Here is a 16,546-nt window from a genome sequence, read left to right as displayed (position 1 = left end):
TCCAGTTTAGATTCATTCCCTAAGTGGATGTCTCAGGAGTATATAGGTCACCAGTGGGCAACAGAAAAGAGACTTTCACTCCACCAGGCTGGCCAGGCTTGGAACCCGAGTCATAGTACTGAAACGAGTGTATATTTTGAACGATTCAATCCCCCCACCTTCCCCATCCCTATTCTGTTTGTATCTTCCTGAGTTACTCCACATTCATTGCAACATAGTGCCATGTGTTCTGTGAAATATTCCCTGAGACTTGGTCAGTAGTTTAAACAAGCCATCCAGTTATGCCAGTCCATGATTTCACACTGTTTTCCAATGCACATACAGTCTGCCAACCAATTCCCAATCACCACGTCCTGACCCTCAGTCTCCAATCCCTTTACTTACATGCAGATGGACTTTCTTCATCTTCAGATGCATCAGGGTCAATGAGCTTTTCCTTGACCAGTTCTGTTCGCTTCTTAAAGCTTCTCACTAGATTTTGGAGACGCTCGTTAACAATAGCACTGGTAATGCTGGTTGTCGAACCCTGTTTATCTGTGAAACTAAACATAAAGCTTAATTCAAGCACTTTAAGTTGTAATGCAAGGCATGTCAGTGTTGAAAATGTAACCTGAGGGTACTAATGTCAAAAGCATTAATATTAATATTTAGCCCAAGCCCTGTGCTGCCGTCCACACTGCACCAAATTCAATCTATTGCAGAATAATGTCATTGCAATTCTTGTATCCTTCTACATCTTGTCCATCATGAATACCTTTATATATAATTAATTATATATTTATATACATCACTTGTACAGGGCACGTACTCCATTGAACCTCCTTTGTAAACATTGGCATAACCTGCTCATTACCCAAATCTCCTGGTTCAACCTGTCCACTATCCAACCCTGCTGGTATGCTCGCCCTACCTTTCACATCCTGCTCAGTACCCAGCCCGGCTTTACTTCTGATTTGGAGAATATCTGCAGCTATCTGACCTGTAGGTGTGCCCTCTTTGTCATCTCAACCCCACTCCGCCGGATAACATGTAATAACCCCAGTTACTCTGCTTCCAACCTTTGCTTCTGCTCCTGTACAGGTTTTATTCATGGAACCGTGCAGGAAATTAAGGAAATTAATAAACATATGCAGCCTGGAATCCTACTTTTGTGGTAGCTTCAAGTTCCAAGAATTGATAAAATAAATGCATATTCCCTGAATAAATGCAATTGGGCAAAATCACGGCTTCACCAAATTAATTAAGCAACTGGAATAAATTAAATTAGGATATTCGCCTGTACTTTACACTCTTACCACTCTTCTGTGGCACTCAAATTTCTGTTACTGCCTTCGCTCTCTCTCTTCCTTCTTCTCCATATCCATTCCTTCCTCCAATTACACCTCCCGTATTATGTTTATTATAAACTGCAATCAGGGGGCGGCACGCGGCGCAGTGGTTAGCACTGCAATCCTTGCATCAGGAGCCAAGTGCTCAGGTGGGAACAACCATCCATAAGCAGTTGAGTGCATATATCTCACCAAACCACCCAGCGGCACTAGTAATAGAAAATCTGCCCTTTTGATGTCACTAGCAAACAACAACATTTGACATCTTCCTGAAACAATGAAGGGAAAGAAGTGTGTCAAAAATAAGCAACGCCTGCAGCAGCAGTAGGAAGGACTTAATAAAATAAAACTTGCAGTTAAAAATCAAAGTAAATATTGTCTTACTGACCTATCATCAACCTGGTGGTTGGTCTGACTATTCCAGGCTTGCACAGGTAACTCCTGGGATGGATCATCCACATTTTCTTCATGGGAGGACTTATTTCTAATCAATAAAGAAAACAAAATTACAGATCATTGTTCAAAGCCAAGTAAAACCTTAGGCTTGTGACTCTGTCGTTGGCCAGTAGGATAAGTTATGGCAAGGACCAAAGGCGACATCTTTTATATCACTAGGATATCAGAAATCTGAGTGATTCAGTATGTAGTGCTCCTGCCCCTGAGCCACAAGACCCCTGGCTTCAAGTCCCACTCCAGGACTTGTTGGCCAAGAAAGGAGTGTTCAAGTGGCCCCAAGCAGGGTGTTAATCAGCCTGCAAAATCCTTCCCACTTCACCATTCTCTGAGGGAGATAAGAATGAGAAGATATGCCCAAATTGAGTTAAGCTGTACATTTTCATGCCAGGAATAGAACAAAGAACAAAGAACAAAGAAATGTACAGCACAGGAACAGGCCCTTCGGCCCTCCAAGCCCGTGCCGACCATACTGCCCGACTAAGCTACAATCTTCTACCCTTCCTGGGTCCGTATCCTTCTATTCCCATCCTATTCATATATTTGTCAAGATGCCCCTTAAATGTCCCTATCGTCCCTGCCTCCACTACCTCCTCCGGTAGTGAGTTCCAGGCACCCACTACCCTCTGCGTAAAAAACTTGCCTCGTACATCTACTCTAAACTTTGCCCCTCTCACCTTAAACCTATGCCCCCTAGTAATTGACCCCTCTACCCTGGGGAAAAGCCTCTGACTATCCACTCTGTCTATGCCCCTCATAATTTTGTATACCTCTATCAGGTCGCCCCTCAACCTCCTTCGTTCCAGTGAGAACAAACCGAGTTTATTCAATCGCTCCTCATAGCTTATGCCCTCCATACCAGGCAACATTCTGGTAAATCTCTTCTGCACCCTCTCTAAAGCCTCCACATCCTTCTGGTAGTGTGGCGACCAGAATTGAACACTATACTCCAAGTGTGGCCTAACTAAGGTTCTATACAGCTGCAACATGACTTGCCAATTCTTATACTCAATGCCCCGGCCAATGAAGGCAAGCATGCCGTATGCCTTCTTGACTACCTTCTCCACCTGTGTAGCCCCATTCAGTGATCTGTGGACCTGTACTCCTAGATCTCTTTGACTTTCAATACTCTTGAGGGTTCTACCATTCACTGTATATTCCCTACCTGCATTAGCCCTTCCAAAATGCATTACCTCACATTTGTCCAGGTTAAACTCCATCTGCCATCTCTCCGCCCAAGTCTCCAGACAATCTAAATCCTGCTGTATCCTCAGACAGTCCTCATCGCTATCCGCAATTCCACCAACCTTTGTGTCGTCTGCAAACTTACTAATCAGACCAGTTACATTTTCCTCCAAATCATTTATATATACTACAAACAGCAAAGGTCCCAACACTGATCCCTGTGGAACACCACTGGTCACAGCCCTCCAATTAGAAAAGCATCCCTCCATTGCTACCCTCTGCCTTCTATGGCCTAGCCAGTTCTGTATCCACCTTGCCAGTTCACCCCTGATCCCGTGTGACTTCACCTTTTGTACTAGTCTACCATGAGGGACCTTGTCAAAGGCCTTACTGAAGTCCATATAGACAACATCTACTGCCCTACCTGCATCAATCATCTTAGTGACCTCCTCGAAAAACTCTATCAAGTTAGTGAGACACGACCTCCCCTTCACAAAACCGTGCTGCCTCTCACTAATACGTCCATTTGCTTCCAAATGGGAGTAGATCCTGTCTCGAAGAATTCTCTCCAGTAATTTCCCTACCACTGAAGTAAGGCTCACCGGCCTGTAGTTCCCGGGATTATCCTTGCTACCCTTCTTAAACAGAGGAACAACATTGGCTATTCTCCAGTCCTCCGGGACATCCCCTGAAGACAGCGAGGATCCAAAGATTTCTGTCAAGGCCTCAGCAATTTCCTCTCCAGCCTCCTTCAGTATTCTGGGGTAGATCCCATCCGGCCCTGGGGACTTATCTACCTTAATATTTTTTAAGACACCCAACACCTCGTCTTTTTGGATCACAATGTGACCCAGGCTATCTACACCCCCTTCTCCAGACTCAACATCTACCAATTCCTTCTCTTTGGTGAATACTGATGCAAAGTATTCATTTAGTACCTCGCCCATTTCCTCTGGCTCCACACATAGATTCCCTTGCCTATCCTTCAGTGGGCCAACCCTTTCCCTGGCTACCCTCTTGCTTTTTATGTAAGTGTAAAAAGCCTTGGGATTTTCCTTAACCCTATTTGCCAATGACTTTTCATGACCCCTTCTAGCCCTCCTGACTCCCTGCTTAAGTTCCTTCCTACTTTCCTTATATGCCACACAGGCTTCGTCTGTTCCCAGCCTTTTAGCCCTGACAAATGCCTCCTTTTTCTTTTTGACGAGGCCTACAATATCATTCGTCATCCAAGGTTCCCGAAAATTGCCGTATTTATCTTTCTTCCTCACAGGAACATGCCTGTCCTGTATTCCTATCAACTGACACTTGAAAGCCTCCCACATGTCAGATGTTGATTTGCCCTCAAACATCCGCCCCCAATCTATGTTCTTCAGTTCCCGCCTAATATTGTTATAATTAGCCTTCCCCCAATTTAGCACATTCATCCTCGGACCACTCTTATCCTTGTCCACCAGTACTTTAAAACTTACTGAATTGTGGTCACTGTTACCGAAATGCTCCCCTACTGAAACATCTACCACCTGGCCGGGCTCATTCCCCAATACCAGGTCCAGTACCGCCTCTTCCCTAGTTGGACTGTTTACATATTGTTTTAAGAAGCCCTCCTGGATGCTCCTTACAAACTCTGCCCCGTCTAAGCCCCTGGCACTAAGTGAGTCCCAGTCAATATTGGGGAAGTTGAAGTCTCCCATCACCACAACCCTGTTGTTTTTACTCTTTTCCAAAATCTGTCTACCTATCTGCTCCTCTATCTCCCGCTGGCTGTTGGGAGGCCTGTAGTATACCCCCAACATTGTGACTGCACCCTTCTTATTCCTGATCTCTACCCATATAGCCTCACTGCCCTCTGAGGTGTCCTCTCGCTGTATAGCTGTGATACTCTCCTGAACAAGTAGCGCAACTCCGCCTCCCCTTTTACATCCCCCTCTATCCCGCCTGAAACATCTAAATCCTGGAACGTTTAGCTGCCAATCCTGCCCTTCCCTCAACCAGGTCTCTGTAATGGCAACAACATCATAGTTCCAAGTAGTAATCCAAGCTCTAAGTTCATCTGCCTTACCCGTAATGCTCCTTGCATTAAAACATATGCACTTCAGGCCACCAGACCCGCTGTGTTCAGCAACTTCTCCCCGTCTGCTCTGCCTCAGAGCCACACTGTCCCTATTCCCTAGTTCTCCCTCAACCCTCTCACCTTCTGACCTATTGCTCCCGTGCCCACCCCCCTGCCATACTAGTTTAAACCCTCCCGTGTGACACTAGCAAATCTCGCGGCCAGGATATTTATGCCTCTCCGGTTTAGATGCAACCCGTCCATCTTATACAGGTCACACCTGCCCCGGAAGAGCTCCCAGTGGTCCAGATAACAGAAACCCTCCCTCCTACACCAGCTGTTTAGCCACGTGTTTGTCTGCTCTATCTTCCTATTTCTAGCCTCACTGGCACGTGGCACAGGGAGTAATCCCGAGATTACAACCCTCGAGGTCCTGTCTTTTAACTTTCTGCCGAGCTCCCTGAACTCCTGCTGCAGGACCTCATGCCCCTTCCTGCCTATGTCGTTAGTACCAATATGTACAACGACCTCTACCTGTTTGCCCTCCCCCTTCAATGGGAATGGGAAAGACATTGACAATAAGTGAGAGTTTCTATACTTCACAGATTGCACCAAAGCTTTACTGGTTTGTCCATAGTAGCTGATTGTTTGCCTTCAATATCTTCCTGATATCTATGTTCAAATTGACTAGTATTGAGACACTTTTCAAATTAAAGGAACAAACATTTAAAAATGCTGAAAACACAACATCTAAATATATCAAGAGTCTTACAGTTGACTTTTCAACTTTTCCTTGCTGATGAACCTGCTGTGTAATTTCTACATTTTCTGTACAATTTGTGGTCTATGGATTAGGACTGTAATGAGATCCACACTCCATATAACCATCTTTACTCCACACCTTCTTATTATTGCATTGGTGAATTGGATGAATCTCAAAGAACAAAATAGGGTAGATTTTCATAATTTCCTGAAAGATAACTCAATAAATCTTTCCTCCAGGTGTCGGCCTAGTCATGCGTGGCTACAATTCAGGCAGGAAATGTAAACACAGCTTCAGGTCTCTCAAAAACTCAGAGATGTCTTTTGCCTGTTTATACCGGTTTTCATGGTTTCCTGACAGTCTACTCCCACAATTATGGCTGAAGAACAATTCCGATTCGTGAAATGTTTGTCCTTACGCATTTTACCGCTCTGAGAGTACAAGCTACGCTTTTATTAATGGCTCTCAATTTTGAGGAGAAAATGAGATGGGTGGGTAACTGCAGCACCTCTAGGTACTCCACTTTCTTGTGTTATTGTAATGGCAGGTGCCATGGGTTTTGTTGCAGTTGTTACATGAGCCTGAAGGCAATCCAGTGGATTGAAGTGGTATTGATCCAATTCATTCATTTCTTGCCCATCCATCCCTAATTTCCCTTGAGAAGGTGGTGGTGGCCTGCCTCCTTGAACTGCTGCAGTCCCTATGGTGTAGATGCACCCACAGTGCTGTTAGGAAGGGGGTTCCATGGTTTTGACCCAGCGATAGTGAAGATACAGCAATATATTTCCAGGTCAGGATGGTGAGTGACTTGGAGGGAAACTTCCAGGTGGTGATGTTCCCATAAAGCAAATATAGAGTGAATAAAATACCTGTATGAAATATACAAGTGGGGGACAACTTGTACATACACATGAAGGACAAGATGGTGGCATATAATCATTTGAGCTATTTCTGTTTCATTGTGACGACAAATCCTACTTCCACATCTGCCGATATTCCAGGTGGTCAACCTGCTGCATGTTCTCTGATCCGAAATGATGACACAATCCATTATGGGGCTGGCACGCATTTCACTAGCATTCATCTAATGTGTCATGTGAGAGTTCCTTTAAGAAATGGGTGTTTAAAAAATGTACTTTTAAGAAATGGGTGTTTATCAGTGATGTCAGAGTGTGGGTGGACTGGGCTGTCTGTCAGCTTTTTACTTTTGTTTTAGGCTGTTTGCTGCAGGGTGTGTTTTAGTTTTGTTTTCAGTGTTGGAGCTGAAGCCAGACAGAGCAGGTGTACGATTGATCTCTCTGCCATGAAAAGACTATCTCTTGATCATTTGGTGAATTCAGAATCATAAATGTTTTCAGTAGTGAATGTAAACCTAATGTGCTTCTGTTAAAGGTGTTTCTTTTGTCTTCTGGATGTTGTTTGGGAAGTAATTAAGGATTACTTAGTGTTGTATTCTTTGGGGGTTGTATTTGAATTGATGGTTGCTAAGATGTTCACTGTATGTTTTAAAAAGGTTAACTTGAGTTCATAGAATAAACATTGTTTTGCTTTAAAAAATACTTTTCCATTTCTGCTGTACCACACCTGTAGAGTGGGCCGTGTGCTCCCCATACCACAATCTATTAAAAATTGTGGGTCAGGTGAACTCCATGATACTCTTTGGGGTTCTCTAAATCTGGCCCATAACAAATGTGACAGCAATCCAGTCATAGGATTAGATTCCCATAGATAATCACAAAGCAATTTATTGATGTGAAAGTTACTGTGAAGTCTCCATTTTAGCTTCCTTTTAAGTTGAGCCTCATTTGATCAAGGGAAGAAAAAAATATCGCCTGATTGCTACAGGGTATATGCTGCGTGCTGTAGTGTGTCTAATATTATTAAATGTGTTTCTAACAATAACAATGCAGAACATTGGTTTGTAAAATTTTATGGAATTTTGGTACAATAAAGTATGCACCATTGTATTACACTTTTACTTGTCAGTGTGGTATTGACTGTTGGACATTCACAGGAGATCCTTAAACAAAACTGAATACACAATGCAAATAAAGGAGAGAAAAAGTAATGAGATTGCCCCTGTGGAGGTAATTATTAATTCAACGGGGGGCCGGCTTAGCTCAGTTGGCTGGACAGCTGGTTCGTGATGCAGAGCAAAGCTAACAGCACAGGTTCAATTCCTGTACCAGCTGAGGTTATTCATGAAGGCCTCACTTTCTCAACCTTGCCCCTCATTTGAGGTGTGGTGATCCTCAGGTTAAATCACTATCAGTCCGCTTTCCCTCTCAAAGGGGAAAGCAGCCTGGGACTATGGTGATTTTACTAACTATGAATTGTGACGGGAGGAAGTAGGATGGCGAGTGACTATGATATTAGCAGTGTCAATCAGAAATGGCAGAAGAAGTTGGCATTATTTCTGGGTTTCTAACTTTCCAAAATCTAATAAAAATGGAACGGTTTCTGTTTTCCAGCAAAATAAGTGAACTAAAAAATGCCCCAATGCATAAAGCAATGCTGGCAAGACAAGCACTACTGATTGTTGGATATTACTGCAGATCCTTAAACAAAACTTAAATACACAATGCAAATAAAGGAGAGAAAAAGCAATAGTATTGTAAGTACTAACTCAATGGGGTTTTCAGCCTTTCTGTATTCTTTATTGGTTAGCTGTACAATTTCAGCCAGTTAACTCCAGCACTATCATGTGCACCCTCGGGATGCCTCAGCCTTAATTTTGCTAATTTGTGCCAAACCTCTCTGGATTTAGGTAAGTGGAATTTGTATGCCAGTGTGGATTTCTCAGTCACATTTTTGAGACTTAAGTGTAATGGTTCTCCATGAATCAAACAATCGGCTGACTGATAAAAGGACCTGGGCATCGCTAGTCCTATTTGCCTTTGATTTTACCTTTGGAACCATTTGCTAAAGAAATTGACATGGTGTGGATTAAGTAAATGTTAGGTGCAGATGACTCTCAGACATCCATTCCACGGTGTATTATCTTCAAACTCTCTTCCTGACAGCCTGTTCCACTTTTTGATCAGTCCAAGTGTAAAGAAAAGCTTTCCAGTGCTTGTCCTGAAGTTATTCTTCCCAGCCCTGAATCTGTACCTACCTTACCTGCCCAGGTGTACCCACAAGTTTGTTCTGGGACTACATTCTTTAGTATCTTCTACATCACTATAAGAATGCCTTGAGATGTCTGGTGATTAGTGTAACTGGCTCCTTGCGGAATTGAATTCAACTGGTTTTACAATATACTCTGGGATTTTGTTTATTTTACTAATATCTGCTTCTGTTTGTATACGGTAAGCAAGTTAACATTCTAAGTCTCTTTCCCATGACATGTTGTATTCCAGTTGGTCTTGCTTCCCATTTTTATTTCCAGTTTGCCAATTGACATTATTGAATTTTATTTGTCCCTGCTCAGCTGAGTCAAACCCTGTCAAGCTCTCTTCGTAAATTATCTGCACTGAGACTGAAAACCCCAATACTGGAGAAACAGGAGGAATTCCAGTACAGAACTCTCCAGCACTCAACTACGTCATCTCACCAGTTAAACACAGGTACCTTTACTCACTGCTCTTAGTTTATGCTCATACCTTTGTGATGATTTGGAGACACGAGGCACTGTAAGTGTCCGGCTCTTGTGCGGCGAACAGGGTATTTTAATTGGTGGCAAGTTGCTATGTCCGGTTGTTAAGGTGTGCCCTTCAGAATCCACGACTTCAATGTTGACTGAGGGCCGGAAAGTAGTATGAGGATCTACAGAGTAAAGCAGGAGTTAGATGGAGGTTAAATATTGACCAGAGCACTTGAAGTACCAGTCAGATACTAATTCCAGTATGAGTATTCACTTGCTTCCCAAAATACATGTTTATTTGATGCCACCACATACAAAATACTGCTTCAGATTATTACTGAAAGACTATTTCAGTGAGGATAACCTATCCTGGGAGTCTGACATTGGGGTACTGAACAAACTGCATTATAAACACAATACCTGCAAAATATCAACACTACATTAAAACTTCAGGAGAATTTCTAAGCCAGTACTTGGACAGATCTTTCCACTTCAGAAGACACCTGAATGATAATATCTCTTTAACTGCCATTTACTTGAAGAAAGGTGGTGAAGAATGTCACTACGCCACAAACTAAGGGTAATACTTTATGGACCCGGGTTTGAATCCCACCACAGCAGATGGTGAAATTTGAATTCAATTTAAAAATCTGGAACCAGAGGTCGACTGATGATATTGTAACCATCATTGATTGTCAACGAGAGAAGGAAGTCTACCATCCTTACTTGGTCTAGCCTACAGACTCCAGACCCAAAGCAATGAGGTTTACCCTGAATTGGCCTAGCAAATCACTCAGTTCAAGGGCAATTAGTGTTGGGAAATAAATGGTCAAATGCAAGGGGTCATGAGGCTATTCAGGGATGATGTCAGAATCATAGAATTTACAGTGCAGAAGGAGGCCACTCGGCCCAATGAGTCTGCACCTGCTCTTGGAAAGAGCACCCTACCCAAGCCCACACCTCCACCCTATCCCCATAACCCAGTAACCCCACCCAACACGAAGGGCAATTTTGGACACGAAGGGCAATTTAGCATGGCCAATCCATCTAACCTGTACATCTTTGGACTGTGGGAGGAAACCAGAGCACCCGGAGGAAACCCATGCACACATGGGGAGAACATACCGACTCTGCAAAGACAGTGACCCAAGCTGGGAGCCTGGAGCTGTGAAGCAGCTGTGCTAACTACTATGCTATCGTGCTGCCCAGGAAGCACTTCTTCACACAAAAGGTAGCTGAAATCTATCAATCCTGTCCCCTTAAAAGCTGTTAAGGCTAGTGGTCAACTAAAAATTTCAAAAGTAAAATTGATAGATTTTTGTTAGACAAAGGAATGAAAGGTTACAGGACAAAGATGGAAAGATGGAATTCAGATATTGGTAAGCCATCATCTCATTGAATAGTGGAGCAGGATTGTATGGCCTACTCTTACTCCTTTGTTCTTATTTAAATCTGCTTTTATAAATCTTGTCTGATGAACATCAAATACTTCAATCTTCAAGAAATATCAGAGGTGGGTTCCAGACCATTGGTTTTCAGGCCTCAGGGAAGTTTAAGGAGGCGAGTAAGGGGTCACTAACCCAATGCAGAAACTATGAAGATTATTTTGTGCAAGTATCTGAGCCATTGACCATACCACAAACAAGATTGATGTTAAACACAGACAGGACTGAAACAAGTACAGGCATTCACACAAAACCAAACATTTTTCTATGCAAAATACAAAACATGAAGCGATCAGCAACATAATGCACATTATGTTCACCTATACAATGCAATGGAGACCATTCCTCAGTCAAGAAGTTGGGGTTTATGACCCCAGATGCTTGCTTCCTAGGGCTAAGTGGAGGTAACCGACAGCTGGAAGTGTGGTAGCTGGGCACATTGGGTAAATCTAAAGCACACTGGGAATTAGGGGTGGAGCTTCTGGATGTCAGCGGCACATCACGAACGAGATGGACTAATTCTACGTCTTTACTTCGTTTAGGCATGATAGTAGTTACTCGGCAGTTACTGTGGCTCAAGCAATAAGGAGACTAAGCATCTGTAACTAAAAAGCAAAAACAGGTTTAAGTATTGAATTCAAGGAAACCATATAGTGCACACTAGACTATATAGCGCAGCATACAGCTTAATACAGGCTATACCACAACATATTATATCAGACTGTCACACACGCTATGCACTTCATCAAAGACAGTACCACACCTCACACTGTACTGCATACCTCATCGCAGGCTGCGTTGCACATCACATCTCAGACTGTGTCACACACCACATCTCAGACTGGGTTGCGCATCACATCTCAGACTGTGTCGCACACCACATCGCAGACTGCGTTGTACACCACGGGCGGGATTCTCCACTGGCGGGATTCTCTGTTTTGCCGGCACCCGGGGGTTTTCCGATGGCGTGGGGCTGCCCCACAATGGGAAACCTCATTTACCGGCCGGCATAACGGAGAAGCCCGCTGGCGGATCGGGGCACAAATGTGGCGCGGAGAATCCAGCCCCACATCTTAGACTGTGTCGCATACCACGGGTGAGATTCTCCGTTTCTGAGACGAAGTGTTGACGCCGACGCAGAATTTGTGGACTTTCATGACAGTAAAACTGGCGCTGAACCTGGATCGACTCAGCAATTGTGGAGGGGCTAGCACCGGCACCACGTGGAACACAATCGATTCCAATGAGAAACACCCCGGGATTCGCTAGGTCCAAGATTGACACTTGGCAGGCTGACAAGCTGCAACCGCATAGACACATTACAAACCCCACGAACACTCATCCCAGCCAACAAAATGGCATAGGTTTTGCTGGAGCACGCCCATACAGCTGATGAGTTAGCTGGGGCCAGAGGGCGCCTAGAGGGGTGGCCTGTAGGGACACCTATACGATCGTAGCCCTAGATTCATAGTGGGCTGTTAGCAGCATGTGCAGTTGCATGGCTGCCTTGCCGGCTGCAGCAATGGTGTTCCCTGCCCATCCATCCCAATCCCTCAGCCCACCTCCAGACCACCCCACGCTACTCCACCTGCCCCTGGCAGAAGTCCCCCGGTCAGCGGCACAGCTGTCAGCAAACTATGGCGATGTTGGACACTTTCCATACCGCCCTCCCTCTCCCTCAGCAGCCATGATGCCGGGTTCATGATTTTTGAAAGCACAAGTGAACCGCGCCTTCAGGAACCTGGCCCATCAGAGGCGGAGCATCGCGGAGGCCCCGGAGAATACTGGGTCAGGCCCGCTAATGATATGCAAACGGCGTTCCGGGTCACATTCCAAACCTGGGTTCCGGGTCACATTCACGCCTCTGTCGAGGTGACGGAGAATTGCAATTTGTCATCAGATCGGCACCCGCCGCGATTTTCCATTTGGAACCTATTCTCTGCACAATCGCGTTTCCCGATTTTGGCATCAGCCAACGGAGAATCCCGCCCTACATCTCAGATTGTACCACACACCAGATCTAGATTGTACCTCACAACACATCTGAACCTGTACCACATCTCACACTACAGTGTATCTCATATTAGTCCAGTGTTTTTCAAACCGTTCTTCCGGGGACCCACTTTTACCAACCGGCGGACCTTCGGCACCCAAGCTGGCCAACGATAGCGACCCATGTCAGCTGACCTTCACAACACACCATTACTTCTTATTTTTAATGCGGCAGGTGAGCTTGCCTCGAAAGAGAAAATGCTGGAAAATCTCAGCAGGTCTGGCAGCATCTGGAGGGAGAGAAAAGAGCTAACGTTTCGAGTCCGATGCCTCTTTGTCAAAGCTAACAGGCAGAGAAAGTGGGAAATATTTATACTGTGGATTGAGAATGAAAGATGAGTCATAGCCACAGAACCCCAGGGAAACCGGGTGCTAATGGCCACAGAAACCAAGGGGAAAGAGTGCTAATGGCAGTCCCCAGAGAGGACAAAAGATGTGAAAGGCCAAACAGCAGAGAAACTAACATCAGAGGGTGAACTGTAGATGTGGGGGGAGGGGAAGGGGAAAGCAAAGAGGAGAAAGGGTAAGGAAAGGGGGAAAAGATGTGAAAGGCCAAACAGCCAGGCGAGTCTGTTTGGTCCCCACAATCTCACTTGCTTTGTCATTCAATGTTACATTTCTGCGAAGGCCTTCAGCTGACAATTTAAGTTCTCGCTGCAGCTTTTGAAAAAAATCAGGAGGTTTGTCCTCGAACACACCATGCTTAGTCTTCAAATGCCTGTGAAGATTTTAGGTTTGTAAACTTTAATTTGCCAGTACTTCCCTACATATAACACACATTGGTGTTCATCCTGATTTTCATTGGCTCAATTAAAGCCATACCTCAAGAAATCATCTTTCTACTGTGCCCGATTTCAGTTTGTTCTTAATTGTTTGTTCACAGAGGCCCTGGAGCTCGGGATACAGCTCACACTACCACTGCTTTGTCCTGCCATGGACTTTCCTGGGAAGCTCTCTCCAGCAGATTCAATTGTAAGATCCTGGCCTGTTTGTGTCTCTCGCTTTCTCTTCCTTATTACAAAATAATCCATCTTCAGTTCTTCACACAGTCCGTTGCTTGCTTGTGGGCAGCTGCAAAATGCAGGAATCTCTCCTCCATGATTTTCTTCCAGTATTGATAGGAGGCAGTGTCCCAGGATGGAGAGCCAGCTGCCTAACTGGCCGAGGAGGAGGGGGTACCAAGGAGGCGCTGCAAGAGGCCTCGTGTGTCCTGACACCGTCTATCATTTGAGGATCTGCTGGACGGGGCATGCTGTCGAAGACTCCGGCTGAGCAGAGAGACAGTGCAACATATCTGCTAGATGATGGCACACCTGGCATCGCGGGGGTATGGGGGAGACACCTGCTCCCGGTGGCATCAAGGTGACGGATGCCCTGAATTTTTTCACAACGGGGTCCTTCCAGGCGCCGAGTGGGGTCCTGTCTGGGATCTCACAGACCTCGGTGCACAGGTGCACCCGTGCTGTCATGGAGGCACTATATGCCCAGGCGCCTCAGTACATCCATTTCAATGTAGACCGAGCCCACCAGGATGCCCGGTCAGTGGGGCTCGCTGCCATCAGTGGAATGCCCCGGGTCCAGGGGGTGATCGCCGGGATGCAGGTCCCCTTATGAACACCTGCAGATGACAGGCTGCTCTACACAAACTGAAAGAGGTTCCACTCGATGAACGTGCAGCTGATATATGCCTACCAGCTGTGCATCATTCACCTCTGCTCCCGATATCCGGGCAGTGTGCACGACGCCTACACCCTGGCACACTCGGCGATTCCTGACATGTTCGAGATGCACCCCCCCCCCCCGGCTGGGGGTTGGCTCCTGGCGCTGGTCGACTTGGCACAGAAACAGAGGGAGGTAGCTCAGTCCCAGAGGGAGATGGTGCAGTCACTTGCTCATGTGACTCAAACCCAGAAGGTGGTGGCACAGTCAATGGATGATGTGGTGCCGTCCCAGACTCCTCCATGGCCATGTGCTTGCCTTCCCAGCCATGGCCTTCAGTGGCTGGGCCACGCTCAGGAGCGCTGCTGCGATGTCCAGGTGGCTCTGGCACATGTTTGCCTGTGAGACGGCAACTTTGTCCTGGGCCTCGGCCAGCACCCACACAGAATGCCCGAGGCCTTGGACATGCCAACCCATAGCCACGACCGACGCCCCAATGCGTCGACCGCGGGCTCCACCTGTGCGATGTTGACTTGGGTGCCACGCATTGTCAGCACCACCGCCTGTTGCTGCACACGATTGATCTCCGTCAACTACACCTGCAGGTGCTGGATACTCGCCGACAACCCCTCATGTAGTCCCTGGCTCTGCGACTGCATCTCCACTCTAGATGGGATTGTCTTTTCCAGAAGCTCGAGATCCATCTGGATGGCAGCTAGTTCCCCCTTGGGTGCTCCTACCTCCACCTGCTGTACCGGAGCAGCTCTGTGGTGAGCACCAGCTAGGGTCCCAGGAGCCGATCACTAACATGCCCAACAGAGGTGAGTGTCTCCAGGATGGTGGAGGGTGCTGGAAACAGCTGTGATGGGAAATCAGTGTCATCCTCCGACCCGAGCTCCGGGGCCTCCTGAGTCTCGGGTGGAGAGCAGCTGGTGTCCAAGCTGCTCTCAGTGTCACTGCTCAGCTCACTGGGGGCTCCGGTTGTTGCACTGGCTGGGGGCAGAGGATGTCAGATGGACCCGCCCAATCACCAGCAGGTCCTGCAAGGCACAGGACAAGACGCATGATTACACATTGGGCCGGGGAGGAGTGAGGGTGGGTATGTGGGTGGGTGCAGGGCTGGTGTAGTGTGAGGGTGGTGTGGGGGTGAGGGTGGTGTGGGGGTGAGGTTGGTGTTGGGGTGAGGGTGGTGTGGGGGTGAGCGTGCTGTTGGGGTGAGGGTGGTGTTGGGGTGAGGGTGGTGTGGGGATGAGGGTGGTGTGGGGTCAGGGTGGTATGGGGGTCAGGGTGGTGTGGGGCTCAGGGTGGTGTAATGTGAGGGTGGTGTTGGGGTGAGGATGGTGTTGCGGTAAGGGTGGTGTTGGGGTGAGGGTGGTGTGGGGGTGAGGGTGCTGTTGGGGTGAGGGTGGTGTTGGGGTGAGGGTGGTGTTGGGGTGAGGTTGGTGTGGGGGTGAGGGTGGTGTGGGGTCAGGGTGGTATGGGGGTCAGGGTGGTGTGGGGCTCAGGGTGGTGTAATGTGAGGGTGGTGTTGGGGTGAGGGTGGTGTGGGGGTGAGGTTGGTGTTGGGGTGGTGTGGGGCTGAGGTTGGTGTTAGGGTGAGGGTGGTGTTGGGGTGATGGTGGTGATGGGGTGAGGGTGATGTTGGGGTGAGGGGTTGACACACATGTCAGGGGGAACCGCAACCAAGCGGGGTCCCACTTCCTCGTCCACGGCCGAGCTCCACCTCGGCGACCTCCCTTTCTTCGGGCCCGCCGACCACGTTCATGGCCCTCTGCTCAGCCATGGGCCGCCAGTCCGACGGTCCCCCTCCTGTCTTCTCCCGCTCCCAGCAATAGGGCGTGGTGTTCTCCTGGGGGGGGATCAGAAAACAACAGTGTTAGACAGTAAGACTCATGCAGCCCAGGGGGTGGGCAGCTGGTGGCTTCAGTGGCCAGGACACCCGACCAGGGCAGCCGGTATGGGTGCCGGCATGTAATGCAGGGTGGGGGTTCGTCCGCCCTCCAGGTTGTGGGGGGTTGGGTTATG

General features: G+C 47.1%; 1 protein-coding gene across 5 annotated transcripts in view; it reads right to left on the bottom strand.

The window, feature by feature from the left end:
• The window catches only part of LOC140430804 (cyclic nucleotide-gated channel beta-1-like), a 332,757-nt gene that overhangs the window by 128,677 nt on the left and 187,534 nt on the right, over positions 1 to 16,546 (bottom strand). For 3 of the 5 annotated variants that reach the window (XM_072518506.1, XM_072518507.1, XM_072518508.1), the window contains 4 exons: positions 11,131 to 11,415; positions 9,385 to 9,547; positions 1,717 to 1,812; positions 385 to 542 (listed from right to left, as the gene is read on the bottom strand). In XM_072518506.1, the coding sequence (XP_072374607.1) occupies positions 385 to 542; positions 1,717 to 1,812; positions 9,385 to 9,547; positions 11,131 to 11,356 (643 nt within the window). In that variant the 5' untranslated portion in view covers positions 11,357 to 11,415. Of the gene's footprint in view, positions 1 to 384; positions 543 to 1,716; positions 1,813 to 9,384; positions 9,548 to 11,130; positions 11,416 to 16,546 lie in introns of those variants that run through there. The other 2 variants (XM_072518509.1, XM_072518510.1) reach the window with 2 other exon arrangements.

This window comes from Scyliorhinus torazame, chromosome 10 (assembly GCF_047496885.1).
Source record: "Scyliorhinus torazame isolate Kashiwa2021f chromosome 10, sScyTor2.1, whole genome shotgun sequence".
NCBI lineage: Eukaryota > Metazoa > Chordata > Chondrichthyes > Carcharhiniformes > Scyliorhinidae > Scyliorhinus > Scyliorhinus torazame.
Note: the sequence above shows the minus strand (reverse complement) of the source record. Positions and strands in the feature narration are given on the sequence as shown.